General features: G+C 38.5%; 1 protein-coding gene across 2 annotated transcripts; it reads left to right on the top strand.

Annotated features, from left to right (window-relative positions):
- Positions 1 to 6989: 6989 nt before the first annotated feature.
- On the top strand, positions 6990 to 22088 carry LOC121319745 (putative interleukin-17 receptor E-like). Of its 2 annotated transcripts, none has more exons than XM_041257514.1 (11): positions 6990 to 7339; positions 11659 to 11686; positions 16251 to 16385; positions 16654 to 16763; positions 17584 to 17692; positions 19199 to 19243; positions 19850 to 19989; positions 20222 to 20293; positions 20611 to 20665; positions 20945 to 21108; positions 21677 to 22088. In XM_041257514.1, exons 1-11 carry the CDS (start codon positions 7100 to 7102, stop codon positions 21740 to 21742), a joined length of 1164 nt encoding a protein of 387 aa, XP_041113448.1. In that variant the 5' UTR covers positions 6990 to 7099; the 3' UTR covers positions 21743 to 22088. The 2 variants fall into 2 exon arrangements, with proteins under 2 accessions (XP_041113448.1, XP_041113449.1); XM_041257515.1 differs by lacking the exon at positions 21677 to 22088 and adding an exon at positions 21521 to 21580.
- The last annotated feature ends 540 nt before the right edge of the window (positions 22089 to 22628 follow it).

Consider the following 22628-nt stretch of genomic DNA (forward strand, 5'->3'; position numbering starts at 1 on the left):
TGGTGAGTGGAGAATGGGATTGGAGACGGAGGTAATAATAAGAAGAGTAATAATAATAGTAGTTAAAAATATCTGCTCACCGTGTTTTGTGTGTATAGTCCGTTTTGTTTCTTTTTGTTTTGACGACGAGTGCCGTTTCCTGTGTTTTGTTTGTCTTGCAACCTTTATTTTCTGTCTGTCTGTGCAATATTAAATGCTGAGCGAGACCCACTTCTCTGTTGTTTATTTCCTGGTTCCTGTTTTTGGTCTGACATCCCCCACTTCAGCCGTCTTTGTGACATGTGGTGTCATCATGAGATTACCAGCACTTCCTAGACGTAGACCAGAGCAGGAACTGCAGTTTCTTGTTTAAAAAAAACAAAAAAAAAACCCACAAAAAAAACAAAAAAACAAAAACAAAACAAACAAACAAAAAAAAAAATGTCAGAAGACGCTGTCAGGTTGAGGGACTGGATCCAGGACAGTGCTGGGCTGGAGGTCCAGTCCATGCCCATAGCCATCCGGGTCCTGTGGCTGATGGACAGGGAGCGATGGGAGGCGTACGAGAGGGAACACACCCCAAACTCCCTGGAGGAAGGGGTGGAGTTGGTCCTCTGCTACCTGGAGGCAGCTATAAATAGAACAGCAGCCCAGGTAGCAGGGTCTCCAGCGCCCAGGCGGGGGGACCACGAGAGTCCAGCGCCCAGACGAGGAGACCGCGGGGATCCAAAGCCCGAGAGGGAGCTGTTCCCTCTTCCACCAGCAGAGGATGAGTGCCTGCTTGTATCACTTCCCCTACTTTCACCACCTGGAGGAGAGGAGCAGGTGTTTGTATCACCTTCCCCTGCAAGTGAGGGAAAGCCGCACCAGTCCCCTGTAATAAGGATAGACTACACACTGCTCCCATCTCCGCCACCAGGAAACTACACGCCGCTCCCACCATCGCCGCTAGGAGACTACATGCCGCTCCCACCTCTGGCGCCAGGAGACTACACGTCTCCGCCACCTCCATCGGCAGGTGCAGAGCAGCAGGAGCTAACTCTGCCACTGCCACCTTCACCGGCAGGAGACTACATGCCTCCGCCTCCTCCACTGGTAGGCAGCAGCAGCAGAGAATGAATGCCTGCTGGGTCCCCATCCTCCAGCGGAGGGTGAATGCCTGCTTGGTCCCCGTCCATCAGCAGAGGGTGAATGCCTGCTGGGTCCCTTTCCACCAGCAGAGGATGAATACCTGCTGGTATCACTTCCCCCACCAGCAGAAGATGAATGCCTGCTGGTATCACTTCCCCCACCATCACGAGGAGAGGAGCTGGAGCTGCCTCTGCCTCCATCATCATCAGGGGGAGAGGAGTAGGAGCTTTCTCTCCCTGCTCCAGAAGGACCAGGAATAGATGCTGTTGGTCCTCAGAAGCCCTTGCATAGGCTGCTGAGGAAAGCACGGGGAAGAACCGCCCGGCCGCAGTGGCCAAGAAGAGGGCCAACATCCGCAGCCCAGCTTGTCCTGACTCCCTGCCTCGCTTCACCCAAGGATGCCTGTCTCGCTTCCCCCAAGGATGCCTGTCTCGCTTCGCCCAAGGATGCCTGCCTCACTTCACCCAAGGATGCCTGTCTCGCTTCGCCCAAGGATGCCTGCCTGGCATCGCCTGGGGTTACCTGCTGCTCCGCATCGCCTAGGGTTGCCAGCCGGTCCACATCGCCTGGGGTTGCCAGCCGCTCCGCATCGCCTGGGGTTGCCAGCCGCTCCGCATCGCCAGGGGTCGCTGGAACTGCTTCGCCAGGGGTTGCAGTCAGCTCTGCTTGACCGCAGGGGTCAGTGTGACCGGAGCCCCACCAGAGGGAGCTGCCGGCTATGAAAAAAGGGGGGAGAGCTCGGGAGACCACCTTTCCCCGCAGCAGTTTCGCTGCCGGAGATCTTGGGGGAGGTCTGGAGACCACCAACCCCAGCAGCTTTTCCGCTGCTGGACTTGCCCTGGCTGAAGGAGTCAGTCTGGGAGCTGTCAGCACGTCTGCTGACACCTGCACCATTGGCAGCATTTCCGCTGCCAGTGGTACAGCGGGAGGAGAGATTCGCCCCACTGTCAGCACGTCTGCACAAAAAATACACAAAACACGGAGATGGAGTCCGGTTTCAAAACTGTTTATTCTAAGCCACAGCAAAACACCATACAAAACAGAGCATAATCCATAAATCTGTTACTTGTTATCTCATAACCCCGTGTGACAGGGTGGCCTAGTGGTGATGAACAAAAACAAAGTAACTACAATGTAAAGCTATGAGGCGCAGTTTTTATTAAAGACAACAATAAAATAAGGTTTGAACAAAAAATACTGACAAAACAAAAGTTTTAACAAAACAAAATCACAGACACAAATTAATACGATCAGGCTGGGAAGTAGCCTTTACTGATCCTACTTATTTTTATCTTTGATTTTTACCGTCCTCACTCGCTCTTGTTCACTCCTCCGAACACCCACCCAGAGTGCAGACAGCTGCAGGCTTTTATGAGGTGATTTTAACAACATAATTACAAACACTTCAACAATAATTCAATAAATGGCAGCAGCCACATTCTCACGAGATGTCTGGCAGATACGACCTGCTACCATCACATCTGCCAGACCACATCCAAACCAAAACAATACCTAAGAGAACTTTGCATTTTTAAATAACACAACATCCATTCAAATCAACAATAACAACATACTCGGCTATCCGCCGTCCTTTATACATAATAATAGTAATAATAATAATAATAATAATATATAATAATAATAATAATAATAGTACAAAACAAATATACTTTAAAGAAGCAGGGCTTTGCCCTGCCCTCTTCTCATGTACAGGACTCCGGGCCCACCCCGTAATCTGTAACTTGTTCTCTCATACCTCTGTAATCTGTTACTTGTTATTTCATATCCCTGTAATCTGTTACTTGTTATCTCTTAACCCTGTAATCTGTTACTTGTTATCTCATAACCCTGTAATCTGTTACTTGTTATCTCATAACCCTGTAATCTGTTACTTGTTATCTCAAAACCCTGTAATCTGTAACTTGTTATCTCATAACCCCATTAACTGTTTTATTCGTCAATTCTACGCAGCCTATTACATTATGCACATAGTATACTCCATTCACATATAGCTATATGATACTGAAAGAACCGCTATTACCCCAGGAAGCAGATGGCCAGGAGTATGATCCACCTCATCCTACTCAGGTCAGCGGCCGCCAGACGCAAAAAGTCCCAGGTGTTTTGGCATTGAATTTCAAGGAGGTTTAATGACCAGTGGTGGGACTTGAAACCAAATGTTTTTCACAGAATTTGGAAGACTGGTACCTAACGGTCTTACAGCAATACTTGTATTTTAGGACCCACATCCCCTACAGGGTAAAGGTTTAGGCTGAAGTTCGAATAAAACTTGTTAGTTACCCCTCGTCTGGCAATTTGTCAGAAGTGAGTAGGATGCTCCTAGTATTTTTAAACGGAGATGGACGGGAAACGAAATATCCCTTTTCTGGTTGAGTTGGCATAGAATGACCCTAATGTATCCCTCCTGATGCTATTAAAACACATCTTTAACACACACACCCCTTGGGAGGGGTGTCAGCCCAAATCTTGTAGAACATTCTGTACTACGTACTTAACCCAATGTCCTAAATACTATTTTTGAACAGTATACAAAACTACTTCTATCTAACTTCTTTTTTCTTGTCTAACAGTTTCTCCCCCACACTGGCTTCGCTTGGCTGTAGTCCCAGAAATCTGCTTGTATATTTTTTGTCCCGTACAGCAGATTGCAGAGTTGCTTAACACACACTTTAATAAAGCTTAAAGCTGACATTACATTTAGCTAAAACCCTGTTAATCATATTTTTCCCCTTCACTAAGAATGATAAAAAAAAAAAGGTCAGAGCCCTTGCTAATTAGAAGTAATGAAAAGAAACCTATCCAATACTCTATACCAGTGGTGACCAATACACCAAACACTGCGATACATTTTGGTGGATCTCAATGGGCTCTACGATCCACCAGTTGACCAACAAGTATTAGCAGGATTTAATATAATGTCCAATACGTAAGATAGCAATAACAACAACAAAACAACCACAACAACGGAAAACTCGCAATCAAAACATTCTTAATATTAAGTACATGTAGTTAAAACTAATGTGATATACAGTAATCACACACAGAGAGAGAAGGCTCTTTTGTACAGTGGTATCAACGCCATGCTTTAGTGCGAGAGGTCCCGGGGTCGTGCCCTGACTTTTGGTGCCCTGTTAAAAATGCAATCTTGCCTGCCATCAGTTCCCCTGTATCCTGGCAAAACATGGATATTTTTTTAACACTGTCAAACGTAAGCCAAGAAAAAATTTTGCCACTGTTGGTTGAACTTGTATGTTCTTTTGCTACGTACAACTGTGAACATGCTATAAGTAACATAGCCCATTTCCCTCAAGTATGAGCTGCACTCTGTACTGAACCTTGAACCAGTGGACGGTAGTGGTCATCTCACTGGCTAACCCTTGTTTTCTGCAAAGTCTGATAAGAAGAGATGGCCTGGAACAAAAAATATAGGGAATGTTTGAACATAATATGTATTTAATTGCAACAACAAACATGTAATTATTTAATTTGATAACACCGTGTAACACTTTTTTTTTTTTTTTTTGGTTCCTGGGTAGTAAGTGTTATTTCCTAATTGCTTATGGCTCAAGAGTATAGAAAATGGCTATTATTCCCCACAAACTTTGCTTTTGTGACCAGGACAGCGATATTTTGAAATTTACCTATTTTCCAGAACATTCCAGATAGATTCAGTGCTGAGTAAACTTGGAGTAACTTCTAGAACTTTCCAGTAAAATAAATAGTAGTATAAATACAGGGGCCTTAAGCCCAACAGTTCAGTTTAGTTCCAGCTGCCTAAGTGGATACATATCTGCATTTTTCTGAGATGGCATCAAGAGGCTGCAATGGTGGCATTCCTGATGGGTCTCCAAGGCAGTTTTACCAAGTTTCCCTGCTATCTTTGCCTTTGGGACAGCAGGGACACCAAGGCGCACTACCACAGGCGGGACTGGCCACAGCGGACCGAGTTCTCTGTGGGGAGGAACAACATCAAGTGGGAGCCACTGGTGGACCCCCGGAAGGTGCTGATGCCACCACTGCACATCAAATTGGGCCTTATGAAACAATTTGTCAGAGCTCTAGATAAGGAGTCGGCAGCCTTCAAGTACCTTCAAGACTTCTTCCCTAAGCTGTCTGAGGCAAAGGTCAAAGCCGGTGTCTTCGTCGGACCACAGATAAAGAAGATCCTGGAGTGCAATGAATTCCCCAAGAAGCTCACTAGAAAGGAGAAAGCGGCTTGGAACAGCTTTGTCGCAGTGGTTCGGGGCTTCCTGGGCAATCACAAGGCCGAAAATTATGTGGAGCTACTTGAGACTCTGGTGAAGAACTACGGCACAATGGGCTGTAGGATGTCCCTCAAAGTCCATATCCTTGATGCTCATCTTGATAAATTCAAGGAGAACATGGGAGCGTATGGAGGAGCAAGGCGAGCGCTTCCACCAGGATATACTGGACTTTGAATGCCGCTACCAAGGACAGTATAACGAGAACATGATGGGAGACTACATTTGGGGGCTGATTCGTGAAAGTGATTTACAGTATAATCATAAATCACGAAAAACTACTCACTTCTAAATCTTTTGTAGTCATTTTTGTATTACTTTAGTATAAATACATGTTAATTTGGATTCATATGTTGTTTTTTTCTGACTTTATGTGAAAGAAAAGACCGTTTTCTCATTGGAAACCGGTACATTTCAAAATATCACTGTCCTGGTCACAAAAGCAAAGTTTGTGGGGAATAATAGCCATTTTCTATACTTTTCAGGCATAAGCAATTAGGAAATAACACTTACTACCCAGGAGCAAAAATTGCGTTACACAGTGTAATCGTAATACTAGGCTGTGGTTGCTATTCTAATTATTACTCACGTACTCACTTGTATCCTTACTTTTTTATATTACCGCGATTGTTGTTTTTGTAATACTGTCATAATGTTACAAAAGGTTAGTGGTAAATGATGATTACAACAAAGCCAACAGCGCAAGAAAGGAAAATTAGGGAGGTGAAGATGAAGAGGAAGGCTGTTCTGGCCAAACTACATTTTATAATCCTTTTATCAACATGATAGGTCACTCCAATACAACAAGACACTTTGCTAAGGAGTCAGACCTGGATGAGGTCATTCTGAATCATCAGTGTGAGTCAGTACCTCTGGCAAGACTCAAGTACCAGTATAGAAATACCGATCTTAAGCAATTCTGTGTTATTGTTGGAAGTCACCATTTGTAAATACTATACCCAGTGGTTTCAAGGAATTAAATCCCAACCCCCTAAAAAATCTGCATTTGATGCATATGTGTGTTCGTCCTTTGGTTATCACTAGCAGTTAATATAACATTGATATTTAGCATGCTAGATATTTTACAATATATATTGTGCTTGGGAGACTTATTACATTCATTTGATTCATTTATAAGTAATTACTGAGTGGCAACATGATTTTATTATACAGAGGAATTCTATGACTACGTACTTGTTACTATGCAGAAAGCATTACATAATAATTAAATGGTCTTACAGGAAATTAAGGAACTATATGGTACTATTTTCATGAATTACTTTTGTAGTGTTCCCCCCACCATAAAGGAGATCATAATTATCATTTATAATTTATAAATGATAATGTATAGTTTTCTCTACTTGGCTTCTCTTAAACTATAAGACTACCTCCAGCAAGAATAGTCAAACTGGTCTATAAAATATAAATAAATAACAAATCTTATAAGACCCCAAGTTATGTCAAACTGGATATTTGTAAAGAAATGCATTGGTGTATACACTATTAGTGATAATAGATATGATAGTCAGTTATATTTTATAACATATAAGTAACATATATGGCTGCTTTTACAGACCCTATTTAGCCAGGGTAGTCCAATATTACTGCTAATCAGGGTCTGTATACCCAATATCAATCACAAGTAAAGGCACCTTTTAAGAAAGATCTTACAAAGAGTTAACAGGGCTGCACCCAAACAGCACAGAATGGGCGGACCTATGCCAGCATCTCAATTTAAACCCCAGCTAAACAACCAGAGACTGCACACCTGTGATACAGCTGATACCTGCTGGTGGCTGAATATAATAAGCATGGCTGTATTTCTAAGTGTTCAAAGAAAGCTGGTCTTAGAGATCCTAGCTGTTGTTACTATTTGTATGATGAGTCCTGTGTGGGGCTGGGAAAGAATTGATAGAATTAAAGAATGTGGGCATCAGTGTTCTCCGGTAAGTTGACACTTTTAAACAACTTTATTTATTTACCAATGTAATATATTTCAGAGATAACATTTTCACTTGTAATATTTTAATGTAGTGTTTGAATATGTTTAGAGCAAACATCTGATAGCTTGCCAAGATTCACTACAATTAATGTATGAGTGTTGTCAGGAAGCCAATAAATAGACAGTATACATCTTTTGAACAAGGCTGCATTATGAAATATAATAAAACAAAAACACAGTTATATTAACATGTCGTTCTGGCACTTTCTTGATGTAGTAATGATTGCTCCAAAATAAAAAAATAAGCTTGCTAGATTATACACAGTTTCTTTTTTTTAGAAATGAACAAATTAAAATAAATAAATACATTGCATTTGGTTTATTTCACAGTACTATGGTGCTATGGGGTATTCTGTTCAGGGCTTAATTCACTAAGTAGATACAAAGTAAATGTTGTTAAATATAGTATTTGCAATGTTTAGCCATTGTACTTTTAGCAATAGATTTGAGAAGATATAGAAAGTCCTTGTAGAAAGTCCGCTGTGCATGTTCACGGCGCGGTATTCAAGTCTGTACCCAGACACACAATATAAATTTACTTATAAGGACAAAAGTTTTGCATCACCTAGTAGAATATTAGCATGCAGACATAATTTAAAAGAAAAACCCTATATGAACATAATTTCTATATATTTTATTTAACATCAAGCAATCTAAGACACTACAAAATGGTATCTCAGAAGTCTACCGGAAACTATAATAGTAGTAGGCCTACAGTATTTCATATTAGATTTTGAAATGTCAATTTTTTTCAATTTTTGGAAAACTGAAAAGCTATATGTAATTTCAATATGTCAACGTAACATTTTTAATTCTCTTTCGGATTGATGCAAAACTTTTGGCCATAGCTGTAATGCCCCTCGTATAATCTACTAAACAAAAACACTGGTTTGTTTTTCTGTCATATATATGCAGGTGTATGAATTGAGCGATCTGAGCTTAGCAAAAAAACATATAATGCATTGCTGACATCAAGTAGCCTACTACTAAAGTGTTATAAAATATATCCTTTTACAGCCAGTTATTTAGTAAATATAGAAGTGAACTACAGAAATAACAAAGGCAGGAAAAATGCTTATCAAGGGCGATGTATAAAATATGGACCTGCCTGTCCTTGTATGAAATATGGGAGGGATCAAACACTTCAGGGTGCTTGGACACCTCCGTTGACAACAGTTTTGTTAACAATTTTTCCTGGCAAGCACGTGTTGTAGACATTTCGCTGTGATTGATTAATCCACCGATAGTCCCGCGCAGCAGGTAGAAAAAAATCACTCTGGATTGGAGTTGAGCGGTACCGCTCAGCGCCACCGCGGGACTAGCGGTATCGCCCCGCGCAGATCTGTCCAACACCATATGAAAGGAATGGCAGTGATACAGGCGGCAAAATGCCTTGCGTGCTGCGCTACGCCTGTCTTTATCAATATTTTAGCACAGAAAGAAAAAAGTATATCCTACTACTGATTTGGTGAGACTAGAAAAAATTGTGAAACTCTGAAAAATATGTCCTGATTTTTTAATTTTTTTTCTATTGAAATTAATATATCATGGAAATAGGATTACCTGATTTATTTGCCTCTGATTTCTACTTCCTTTTTAGTATTATCATGCAATTTCAGCTGAATGTGTATATTGAATTCTTATTCTTTTGTATTAAGTCCATATGTATTAATTACAAACACAATTTCCCATTCACCATGAACAGGCACTTTTTAAAGTTGGAGTGGAACCTTAACTTACAGTCATTTAGAACACACTACTACTTCCTTTATGAAGGCTGGTTATTTGTACAATATTAGAAAATCTCTTTGTCCCCCATCTAGCCAAATGTGATGCATGTTATTACTGCATTCACCTTTGCAACCAGTGCTTCTATTTGTTTCCTTTTAGAGGTGTGACATACAGTATTTATTTTTATATTTTGTTGAAATAATTTTTCAGGGAAGGATGTCTTCCCATTGGCTCTGGGGAAACCCCTTGTTTCTACAAATATGGGAAGGCAATCAAATAAAAGTAAAAATTATTTCCTCTAGATATTTTAGCCAAGTTTTTACATGAGTCATTCCCAGATCAACGGCTGGTAGCAGTAAGTTGTAGAGATCATATAAAACACATTTAATGTGTGTTTGTTAAAAATAAATTTAAAAAAAATTAATGTGGCTACATAAATCCTATTGGCTCTCTGACAGCATTCATGACCACTGCTTGTGACAGAAAAGTTTGGATAGGAAATATGTTTGTAGCTCTTTGGTGAATGCTCATGTTGTTAATAAAGGAATTTCCTGCCTTCAAAGTGTGAAATTATAATTTTAGAGGCTTCAACTGACTCAGCAGACAACATGTTCAAATGCTGTTTATTACTGTTAGTGTAGATCAGTGATAGACCAGTAAACTGCTGGTTTAGGACTGAATACCAACCAGTAATTCTTAAAAAGTTTACTTGCAAGACTTTTCGGAAACACTACTCGTACTCTCTTTCTAAGTTGTTATAAATAATCCAAACTAGCCTGCACTGTAAGGATAATCTTGATGTACTCTATCAAACACCAAAAACAAACTCAACTGCCACTATTACTGTTACTAAAATGCAGCCGCACCAATTAATTAAACACAATCACTATTGTGATTATTACTTGTTTTTCATAGCATTTATACTTAACCCCCCCCCCCCCCCCAAAAAACAGAACGGTTGTACTTGGCTCACGCTGCAACTAGATGGTTGTCAGGTGTACCGCAATGGGTGTGACTAATGCTTTTGCATTCTTAAATTCAATCATATAATTATACCAAAGTAACTTTCAGTAGTGTACATAAAAACTAGCATTCAATTATGTTCAAGGATTACAGATAATACTATATATATATATATATATATATATATATATATATATATATATATATATATATATATATATATATATATATATATATATATATATGAATGTTAATGCAGTGTTTTAGTGTATTGTCAATAGTGTGCAATTCCTGCAATATAGTTATAATAAAACATAGCTAATTTGCTTACAAACTCTGAAGTTCTCCTTGACTGATTTCATAGCTCCAGATATCAATGTGCCTTGATTTCGGCATCTCATCATGTCGCTCCATGATCCACCATTTTACAAGAAGCTTCAGAAATTGTATACGGTAGAGCAGTATTGATAATTATTCTCAACTCCTTGAGGCACCTGCTCTGATTATTGTATTTGTAATGTCCATGCTCAAAATATATCAGAAAGCATTTTGTGATATTGTAGGAGATACAAAAAATGTAGTTCGGTATTACAGCGTCCACACATCTGGCAAACCACACAGCCTGATGCGATCTAATTTAGAACAGGACTGCAGAATACCCCCTGAGATGGTCTCCAGTCCGGTATTAAATGCTGCGAGGTGTAGACACTAACCATAATTTTAAGCCGGTTTAAAGGCAACTAATACAGTTTAAAAGCATAGTGTGGACAGGGCCTAAGAGTTAAGTGCAGTGGGTATAAAGCAGTTTTCTGTAGTTAGTCAGGTGAACTTTGCCTCATACCCCACTTCCCAGGAAAGTATTTTAACTTACAGTCCTTTTATTCAGCGTTGTCAGGCGCATCAGGTCCAATTTATTTTCACACGCACCGTTTATTTTTACATAAGCTGTTTAAAAATTTTTTTTTCACAGTAAAACAGGTTTAAAAGGCACTGCATATCAAAAGGACACTCAGTACTGCATCTCAAGCCAAGCCCCTTTTTGATGATGTCAGACTGGAAAAGGAAAATTGTAATGTCGGACCTGGTCGGACATGGGACCGCAAAGGGTTAACACATCTTTCACCTAGGAGTGCAAATTGAGGCAAAAAAAAAAATCTTAATGGATTCCCACCCATCTTTCCTAATACGGAAGGCTTTTCCAGGGAACTGAAGTTGAATATCAAGTTTAATTTTAAATGAGGAAAAGACAATGTTCACCACATCCACAGCCAAGTGCTTTATCCAAATAAATATACAAAATAAATATACAATATATATATATATATATATATATATATATATATATATATATATATATATATATATATATATATATATCAGTATATATCAGTATACCTATAACTTGGTTTGTTCACAGTACTAACATTCTGTTACCTGTGTTGAACCTGTTAAATTTATAATTTAGGATATTTTGATTATTTCCTCTCAAGCATGTCACGTTCAGTTAGGAATTACAACTTTTTAAGGAATATTATCAATAGTATTAACCATGTGTCTTTCTTGTTGCAGGGATTGTACTGCAAAAGTAAAGCATCATGTGAGTATATTTTAATATCAATCCATATCCTTGCAGGTTATAAGAAATATATTACCGAACTGCAACAGTGTCTTTCCAGTCTGTACAGAATTGTTGCAATGTTGCCCCGCCCCTGTGTGTATTTTTGTGTTGTATGTTGCGTGTTGTGTGTTAATGTTGGTGCATAGTCATTGGTACATGGGATGTAATATGGGTTACGAGCACAAGTGTTTAAAATGTATGTGTATTTAGGCACGAGGATTGCACAACACTTCACGTGCAGATAAAATGTGATAATATGTGAGCATGGGGAATTGCACTTTATTAATTCACGTGCAGTTGTACCGAGACTCCAATTGAATGATTGATTAGCAATTGAGTCTCGGTACAGCTGCATAAAAGCAGCATGTTTTCACTCACTCGGGGTTGTGTGTTCGGTGAATGGAGAACGGGATTGGAGACAGAGGTAATAATAAAGTAATAGTTAAAATAATATCAGTCTGTGTAGTCCATTTTGTTTGTGTATTTATTTTGGCTGCAAGTGCTGTGTCCTGTTTTGGTGGCTGTGTTTTGTTTGTCTTGCAACCTTTTATTTTCTGTCTGTGCATTCATTAAATGCTGAGCGCAACCGAGCACTCAGCGTCACCAAACTCCACGTCTCTCTGCTGTGTTGGTTCCTGGTTCTGGTCTGACGTCACCCACTACAGCCGTCTTTGTGACAAGAATCTATAGAGATTTTGGTCACGGTAAATTGTAAATTGGAGACTGGGTGAGAAGCAACAACACTGCACTTATAATCTAGCATCTTAACTACTATACCAAAGAGCTAGTCTTTTCTGCATTTGTGGTTATATAGTTTTTAACTTTATCTCGCTACACAACACTTGAATATGATGTAAGTAAAGTGTAGGTCACATTTTACACATTTTAGATTCTCCTAACATTCATAATTTCAATGGTGCTTAATTACATGGCATTTTATTGCTAACCTAGGGCCTACAGTAAGAGTTTGTAAGAGGTCCCTAATGCAAGATGAGACAGAAAAAACATTTTATTATACAGTTTAAACAATTGCCTTATAAAATAAAGTTACTTGGCTGTAATTTAGAAATGAAGCTTATTGTGTAACCAATTCACTAAAGTAAAATGAACTGATAACAAAGACGTAGTGGGGAAGTGAGGAACAATGGGAGCTTGTTTTCTGTTTAATAAAACAGAGCTGAGCGTGCCAAGCAGACAAAACTTAACTGGGTTACCATAATAACAGAACCACATTAAATTACAGCACATGACAAAATGTTGTGATAGAGTGAAAACAAAAGAGAAACGCACTCCATCACTATGATCATACATCGTTGTGTAACAGTCTTTTTAATTATGGTTGTTTGTGATTAACATTGTGAAATAGTAACAAATTGCTATGAAAAGATACAGTAACAGTTAGTTCCTTTTCAGTTCAAAGATGACCACAAGATATATTTTTGGGATATGCCTGCTTTTCAGGTATTCACTGACCATTTCATCTCAAAGCTGCCGATAGGCCCCTCTGCTGAGTGATGTCCTCAGTCCAGTCTCACCAAGCTAGCTATGTGCTGCACCGGCCGTGCACTGCACGCGGTCCAGACGCCATCTTAGGTGCTCCACTCCACTGCAAGCTTCGCGCTGCAAAGTTTGTGTGACTGCACTGCAACTATCTACAGGCTACGCTGCACAACGTTACAAGCTACGTGCTGTTCCTGGTTGTGTGACTGCAAGCAGCCCAGACAAAGACATGCAGCCCACTACCTTGGTGCTTTGCCCTCGGTACTTGGTGCTTGGTTTTTCGGCGCCCCCATGTCGAGGCCTTGACGCCCTCGGTACCCTTGGGTCCTCGGTGCCTCGGTGCTTCAGTGCTTTCAGTGCACTAAAACCTCAACACCTTGGTGCCTTGGCCCCCTTGGTGTTCATGCGCTTCCCGACATCGGTGCTCCATAGCCTTGGTGCCTCAGTGCTTTGGCATCCTCGGTGCCTCGAGAGTTACATGCTTCGGTGCTTCGACATCTCAAGGCCTTTCGAGCCCTGTGCAGTGCACATTTGGTGCCACGCTGCCCCATAGCCTCGGTATCTTGGTGCTTCGACACCCCTGGTGCCTCGAGGGCTCCATGCCTCGGCATTTTGATGCCCTTGAGGCTTTTGAACTCTACGCATTGCGCCCTTGGTGCCACTGCACTCCATAGCCTTGGTACCTCACATCCTCGGTGCCTTGAGGACCATACGCCTCAGTGCTTCAACGCTTCAAGGCTTTTAAGCTTGTATTCCTGTACCCTCGACACCCTTGGGTCCCTGGTGCTCCTTAGCCTTGGTACCTCAGTGCCTCACCTCTGCGCTTCAACACCTGCAGCGTTTCACCCATCACACTCGATCCCCTCAGGGCTTTTTTGTGCCTCGCTGATCTATAGCCTCGATGGCTCAGTGCTTCAGCTCCGTTGACGCTCCAGAACTCAACACCTCGATTGAGGATGTCTAACTTCCATGTCCTGCAGGCGGAAATTGCCTCTGCACGACAAACACACCCTGTGTGTGAAGTGCTTGGGCATTGAGCACGCCTCTTCTGCCTTGGCAGACAGGTCGTCCTATCCTATTTGTGCAGGGTCCAAGGAGAAGACCCTACAAAGCAGAATGGCACACTTCTCAGACGAGACCCTTACTGCCAGCCCTGTGTTCCCTGGGTTAAACCGCATAGCTTTTTGGCTACAAGGCCCACCCTGGGAGATCCTGCTGTGCATGGATCTCCTCAGCCAGGTGATTCTGTGGGTCTTGCCCCTGAACAGGACTGTCTGTCTGCCTTAGGGCTCTCAGACGCTGTAGTCGGTACACTGCAGAACGTTAGGGCTTTTTTCACTTATACGCCTACAAGTGGAAATATTTTCAAAATTGGTGCATGGCCAGAGACCATGATCCCCTGTGTTGCCTTATAGCAGTTATTTTACAGTTTCTGCAAGATTTGATAGAGGTGGATAAATCCCTGTCTACATTGAAAGTGTACCTAGCAGCCATATCTGCTTGCCGTGTCCCCATTGACTCAGTATCCCCGGGCGCTCATATCCTGGCGACCCGTTTTCTAATGGGTGCTCCGTGGTTACGTCCTCCTATAAAGGACATCCTCCCTGAATGGAGTCTGGATGTGGTATTGTAGGCTCTCACTAAGGCCCCGTTTCAGCCCACATTCCATTGAAGTCTCTCTATGAAGACAGCCTTTCTATTAGCCATCACCTCTGCTAAGCAGGGTAGTGAGCTGCAGACTCTGCACATTGCACAGTGCACAGTTCCTGTATGTACTGTGGGACAATGGAAACATGGTGTCATTGCGCACGAACCCTGCTGATTACAGATTTTCACTTGAATCAGTCAGTGGAACTAGAGACTCAATCCTCCTCCATCTGCAGAGGATTCGGATAGGAGATTAAATTCCCTCTGCCCAGTTCGGGCATTGAGATGCTATGTGAATAGAACGAGAGCGCTGTATCAGTCTGATCAGCTCTTCATTTGTCATGGTGAACGGACCCGAGGTCAAGCCCTCTCTAAGCAGTGACTGTCTCATTGGATTGTGGACACGGTTTCGACTTTCTATACCAATGCCGTCGTACCCCCACCTGGGAGGGTGGCCGCACACTCTACCAGAGGTGTGGCTACTCCATGGGCCCTGTTTAGAGGTGCCTCGTTGACCGATATCTGTAATGCGGCTATCTGTGCTACTCCACATACATTTACCAGTAGATCGTAGATCCTTCTATGCCTTCAATAGTAACTAGGCTCCTTGAGGTCGCACTCTCACACCACCAACAGTAGATGGTGGTAGTGAGATATTCCTTAGATGCTGTCCGATCATTCTCCCTCACGACGGCTCTGGTATACTTTCCAAAAACTTAAAGGGAATGATAGGTTATGGATGTAACTCCGGTTCCCTGAAAGAGAAGATGATCGCCAACCTTGTGAGGTCGCTTCACTTGCATTCGCGGGTTCAGTGCAAAAGAGGCTGAGATCTCCGCGACTCTGTGACTATGTATTACCTCAGTGGTGCGGGACCGAGGACATCATTCTGGCAGCTTTGATATAAAATGCTCAGCGAATACCTGACAAACGCTTGTTAATATTTTTAAAATGCATTTCATGTTTTGAATAAATGCAAACATACCGGAAAGTTGGTGTAGCTCTGGACGCAGCCATCTTAGGGGGCTTGCATTGACATCTGGCTTCGTTAGTAGCCGTGAGTCGCGCTTAATAATAGTTAATGTGGGGCAAATATATCCTTTAGCTGGGTTTTAACTATAGTATGCTGAACTGGTGAGAGTGGGTATATAACGTTTAAACAAAGGGAAATTACCCTAACATTTTAATGAGTGTGAATCAATTAATGCAGATACTGTAACATATCTAGTGTCCGAGTTAAATAACAGTTAAATAAGGGTTGGTGATGGTAAAGCCAGCGATTTTGTTTTGTTTTGTTTTCATAAAACAGCTGTGGAGACCACTCTACAGAACCTGGCACTGTACTTGTACAATATTCATAAACTAATACCATTCTTTTCTTTCTTTTTTTTTCCAGTTGATGTATTTCAAAGACCCCAATCATTTGAATCTCAGCCTTTTCAAAGTGTGAACATCTCCACAGTAATGAAGTGTAGAAAAGAAAGAGATTGCTTGCTATATCTAAATGTTAATGGAACTTTTCAACTTGATGGTATGTAATAGCTTTTTGTTGTTGTCTTTAGATTTCATAATGAAGTACTTAAAAGTGAAAACTACAGCATATAAAAATGCATTTCAAATGTAAACTTGTTATAGTGAAGTACATTTGCATATGAGTTTTAAATGAGAAAACACACTGTTAAGCAGCAGCAGTGAGAATTCCAAATCGTTTGGCATTGTGTTTTGGAGAGTGATTACAGGATGACATGGTGGTTGCCCTCTTCAGTTATCATGATCATTGTTTTTTGTTTGTTTCCCAGAGAATAAGCGGGGGGTAGAAATCTGTTCCCTTTCACTTTCTACTCTCAAGCGTCAGTGCAGAATGGTCAGATTCAAGAAAACTGAAAGTATGAAGCTTCATGGGCAGCAGGTGAGGAATCTATTACAGTATGTGAATAAGGAAGAAACAAAACTTCTAGGTATCTACTACAGCATGAATCTATGCTTTCAGTTCAATTTAGAAGTTAATGTTGTTTATGTGCTCTATTCTTACTAAATACAATAAGTACATTACATATTGTAAAAGTAAACACATTTGAATTCAATCTACGGTATTTACATACTAATAAAGGTGGTTTATACCAACATTTTTGTGTTTGATTTTGAACATTTAATATATTTAATGTATTTTTACAAAAAAAATAAAAATAAATAAATAAATAAATATATTTTTTGAAATTGTTTTTGTAACATGTTATACAAGTATGTCAGTAAGATACATACATGCCATAGCTCTAAATTATTTTACAAATATCTCCAGAACCTGATGCTCTCAATAACTTATGCCAAAAGATATTAATACCCATTGTCATTACAATTGGATAAGTGGTTCTCCAGACATATGCAGAAATGTTAGTGTGACACAAAGGTGGAGTCATGTACATACAGCCAGTCACCCCGTATATCCCCAAAATCAGAAATTCTCAATATCTTAAACTAAATCATGTTAATTCCAAGTTTCATGACAATTGGACAACTACGCCTACATTTTGCTTTTTTTAGAAACATGCATTTACCAATTTTATTTACATTTCAAATGCATACAGACTGTTGCACATGAGAAATTGAAAAAAAAAAAAAAACGTTCTTATTAATGTTTCCTGTTCTGTAGAATTCAGGCACCCTCTTATTTGCATAAAGGAATTATATTTCAACAAGTAAAAGCTTGCATTCCCTTTTCATGTTCCTAGGTGCATGTGCAGTACAACTGTTTTGAAGTTGGGATTGCCCAACAGATTCTTGTAACGCTAAAAACAATCCCAGATGGAAACAGGCAAACTATGGAGTACCATGTTCAGGGTATGGATTTATTTTGAGTAAAAAAAAAAAAAAAAGAATGTTCGGTCTATTGATTGATGATAAAAAATATGCTTATAGAACTGGATCAAGTCTTTTTCATTTCTGGAAACCCATATACAGTACTTGTTGTCAGCCATACATTTGCTGCAAAGTTTTATGCCTTTATTCACCCTTAGCTGTCCATTTATTAAGTGCTTGTCAGGAGAATCACATCCAATTTATTTTCACACGCGCTGTTTATTTTACACGCACTGCTCAAAAGATTTTTTTTTTCAGAGTAAAACAGGTTTAAAAGGCAGTGAATCGCAAAAGGACACTTAGTTCTGCATCTCCAGCCAAGCCTCACCCCCTGTTCACTATTTTTCACATAGCCCTTTATAGACATGCATACTGATAAATCCTCTTATTTTATCACCAAACTCCTCAATAATGCGATCCAAGTCATTATTTTATTACTATAACATCTCAAAAAGCTCTGCAAATGTCTGTGATATTCTTTGAGCGCTGGATGCAGAAGCAGCTATCTCCTTTGTTTGAGTCTGTCTTATCTCTGTGGTGCAGCTGCTACCTCTATTGCTCAGATATGCCCCCTTTTTTCGGCTTCATTCGGCTCCTATCGGTCTCACTCCTCGGACTGGAAAAGGAAAATTGTAATGTCGGACCTGGTCTGACATAGGACGTCGAAGGGTTCATATAACAATTTTAAAAGACTGAGGCATAGTTTGTTTCCTCAGTAGTTTCTCCTAACAAAAAACTAGTAACTAGTATAAACTTATGGCAAGCCAAATTATCATTTAGAGATACCTCAAAATATATTTCAAGATATCTCAAATTCAATACGTGTCCTGTTTGAGATCTATCAAGTTGAATTTCTCCAAATGACTTCCTGTCCTGTTTGAGGTATCTTAAATTAAATTTAAGATATCTCAAATTGACTTCCTGTGAAAATGCTCTATGGTTTGAATGGACTTCCAGCCCATTTCAAGATATCTCAAACTAGACAGAAAGTCAATCTGAGATATCTCTAAATTAGTTAGTTTGAGATATCTGCAATTCAATGTAAGATATTTTGAAATGCATTTTGAGATATCTCTAAATGATAATTTGGCTTGCCATATAAACTTGCATACTGTAACGTAATGTGTTTTGTGATGCTAACACAGAACAGGTTTGAGGGAACAGGGCTACGAAATAGGGAACATCATAGTCATAATCATTCAATACAATACTAATGGGGGAAAAAAGTGGTTTGAGACATGTCATGTTACCCACAGGGGATTTATCAGTTTATAAGATGCGTTCAAAGCTTGTACTTCCAATTAAAACTACACATTACATGACAGATATTATAAAGCAGGATATGTCAATTGAGCTGTTCTTTCAAATGTTATGTTTTGTTCGTTTGCCAATGTGTAGTTCCATGAAGTGTTGAAACATTTTAATTAAATATACACTATCATCATTAAAATCTGATGTGAATCTTTCTCAATGTTTTTGTGAATTTAGGCTGCAATAATGAAGATATAAGACAGAACATTCCAGTGTGCATCGGTAAGACAAACACCTGTGAGAACAAAAAAAACCCAAAACAACCTGAATAATATGATTATGATGAAATGCCAATGGTGCCAAAATTGTTTTCAGTTTCGTTTATTTACTCCTTGTTAAGTGTTCTTTACCGGCATTTAAATATGCTATCTGATTATTTCTCAGAAATAAGAGTCAAATAGACACTCACTCCATTTACAAAGATCAATAGAATTAAGATAGCATATTGCAATAAATAAAAACTGAATTTCATAACAACTGGATATGTTGTTTACTTATAATTATCAATAAATATCCTTTTGGTTATCAAAAAACCAATCTAAAAAAAATAACAAGGCCTTTTCAGAAGGTGTTCATTTTTTCTGCTATAACTAATTAGTTATAGTAATCTGAAACAACTGGCCAAATGATGTATGAAAAAAGGTTTTACTACAAATTAAAAAAAAAAAAAAAATGTGGGAAAGAAAAAAATGTAATACAATCTTTGACATACAGTACAGTACGTTGTGACGCATAAATCTTATGGAATTATAAACGTATTTTGTTGTCCTTTTCCAAACAATTTAAAATGTTTTTTTTTTTTTTTTTTTTGGTGTGTGTGTTTACCAGCTGGAAAACTAGATTACTCAGTTGATCAAAAAGAGAAGCTGGTTTCTGTGCACGTCTCAGAGTTTCTTGAAGACACTGACTATCATTTGAGGTTATGTCATAAATGGCATTCCTGTGAAAGTACTGGAGCTTATGTACTGGTATGTAATAACATATATATATATATATATATATATATATATATATATATATATATATATATATATATATATATATATATATATATATATATATATATATATATATATATATATATATATATATATATATATATATATATATATATATATATATATATATAATATATTAACAATTGCAATGTATTTTGTTAGTTATTTCTTTGTTTATTTGTTTGTTTATTTTTTTTTATAGATAAAAAGGGAAGACCCTGTGAAAAAAGTGACCTTGCCATATTCCAAGTTGGTGCCCTGTCTTTGCATTGAGGTAATTGCTTTAATTGTGTATTGACTTGGTGTAAAATCTCAGCTGGAATCAAATTTGCACAAATATACAGAATGTTTTGCCAATCTGCTGCTCTTTTGTGATGCGTTTCCTGAGGTATCCTTTTTCCTCCTTAGCCACGCATTGTACTTGTGTACTACATATGCATAACATGACACCATACCTCGGCATCAGTACTACAGTAGCTTTAAAGCAACTACACTGAGATGCAGTGAAATCTAGCAGATATTTTTAAGATAATGAACTTTAGAAGGTGTCATATTTTATTCTTGAACAAATATTTTTTTCTTTTTTTTCAGGGGTGGTCTTCAATTCCAGATTCAAGTAGAATACAACTGTGTCCATTTAAAAAAAGTGAATCTATAAATTAAAGTGATTTTTTGAAACATGACTCAAAATCATACCAGTGATCCAATCTTGGAAGTGTAATTTCAAAGTGATATCTTATATTCTTATTTACGTTTTGTGTGCTTTTGAGGTTTTAGAAGTCACGTTTTACCTCATCTTTATAAACCACACTTTGCTTTTGTTCTTAACACTTTAATTTCTACTTACCTTTCTTTGTGCCATCCATTTTTAAATTAAACCTTGTACTGTACATTTAAATGTTTTCTTTTCCTCCACTTTCCTCAGATACTGAAGAACTCTGGAGTGGAATCACCTACAACCTAATATCGCAGGAGCTAGTTTGGGAGCTGGCCTGTCCCATTGAAGTTAGGGTTAGCCTTTGTTGGACAACAGAACACATTCATTCCTGCACTGACCTTCCAAACTCTTCAAAAACAGTGCAGAACAAAGTAAGAATGACACTCTGTTGAATCTTGTAAATATAAGAAAACCCAAGCAAGTGCAATTACCACATACCATAAATTATTTGGCAGTCAGAATTGTTAGAGAGGGTAATACTTTGTACTACAGATCAATGACACAGTATTAGATGGCAAACCACAGGATTTCCATAGTACCACAAGTCTGATAATAAAACAGTAGCTTTTTTGTTTTGTTTTGTTTTAAAATGCAAATTACATTATTTAAATTTCTGTGAGATATTCAAACTTGGGGGTTATGGAAAATCATATTACATATTACACTTGCTGCAATTGATCAGTAACTAGCAGGGTGTTTGCCAAGACGTTAAATTACAGACCCACATATGATAATGAGCATATAATGGGTGTTTTTTTTTTTTTTTTTTTTTTTTTTTTTTAGGAGAACGAGCCATCGAAAAACAGCTAAAAACCCTTAGCAACATAATATTACATTGTGGGACCTCAGTGAAAATTTGATTATTAATAATAATAATAATAATAATAATAATAATAATAATAATAATAATAATCCCTTATGTATTTGATCTATTTACAGATTAAATATGTAGGCATTGAGTCACATCCAAGACTGTGTGTAAAGGTAAATGATTTATTCTTATAATATTACTGTTGGTACTGTTGAGTATTTTCTAGTTTTCAAGCATTTGCTTATAACTCACTTCAATAATTACATGCCTGTAAAGCTCCTGGAAATTGATGACAATGATAGTTGTCATACTGACTTTCATAGAAAATAATGATTTATATTTATTTTAACTTGCTGAAACTACAGTTGTGAGCCACGTTTCGCCTCCCTGTACAGGATATGCCAGATTTATCAGGCATGTTTGGTACGTAAGCAATGTACTGGAAAACGAAGTTAATGAATATGAAACATGAAATGTAACAATAAAGTTTCAAGAAAAAAAGGCTTCCTGTGTGGACTTTATAAACTTTTTAGGTATGTAGGGGGAAGTTATGGTTTTATACATAATTTGCATTTAGATTTGTTTTGATATATATATATATATATATATATATATATATATATATATATATATATATATATATATATATATATATTTTTTTTTTTTTTTTTAAAGTTTACAACCACGAGTGGTTCATGGATAAGATGTCCTTTTGCAAATGGATATTTTCCAGGTAATTTACTTAAATACGTCTTGAAATAATTATATCATGCACACCCTTGTTACAGTAGGTCTCTATACAAATATGGTAATATTAAGTATTTATTCACTGTGCGTAAAAAAAGGTTACACTTCAAAAATGATTGTGCAAATGGATATGAATTTTAAATGCATTAGCTGATATACCAGTGGTGCTCAACTGAAATTCATTATGAATTTGTGGCCATGCAAAAAAAAAATACCATTAGGACTAGAAACATTGATACAAAATAACAACACAAATGTGTTATTCAGATCTAACTCCAGTGCCAACCTATGATAACTTATGAAACTGATGACATTATTTATAAGTGTTAAAAA

The sequence above is a fragment of the Polyodon spathula genome, chromosome 8 (assembly GCF_017654505.1).
Source record: "Polyodon spathula isolate WHYD16114869_AA chromosome 8, ASM1765450v1, whole genome shotgun sequence".
In the NCBI taxonomy this organism is placed as follows: domain Eukaryota; kingdom Metazoa; phylum Chordata; class Actinopteri; order Acipenseriformes; family Polyodontidae; genus Polyodon; species Polyodon spathula.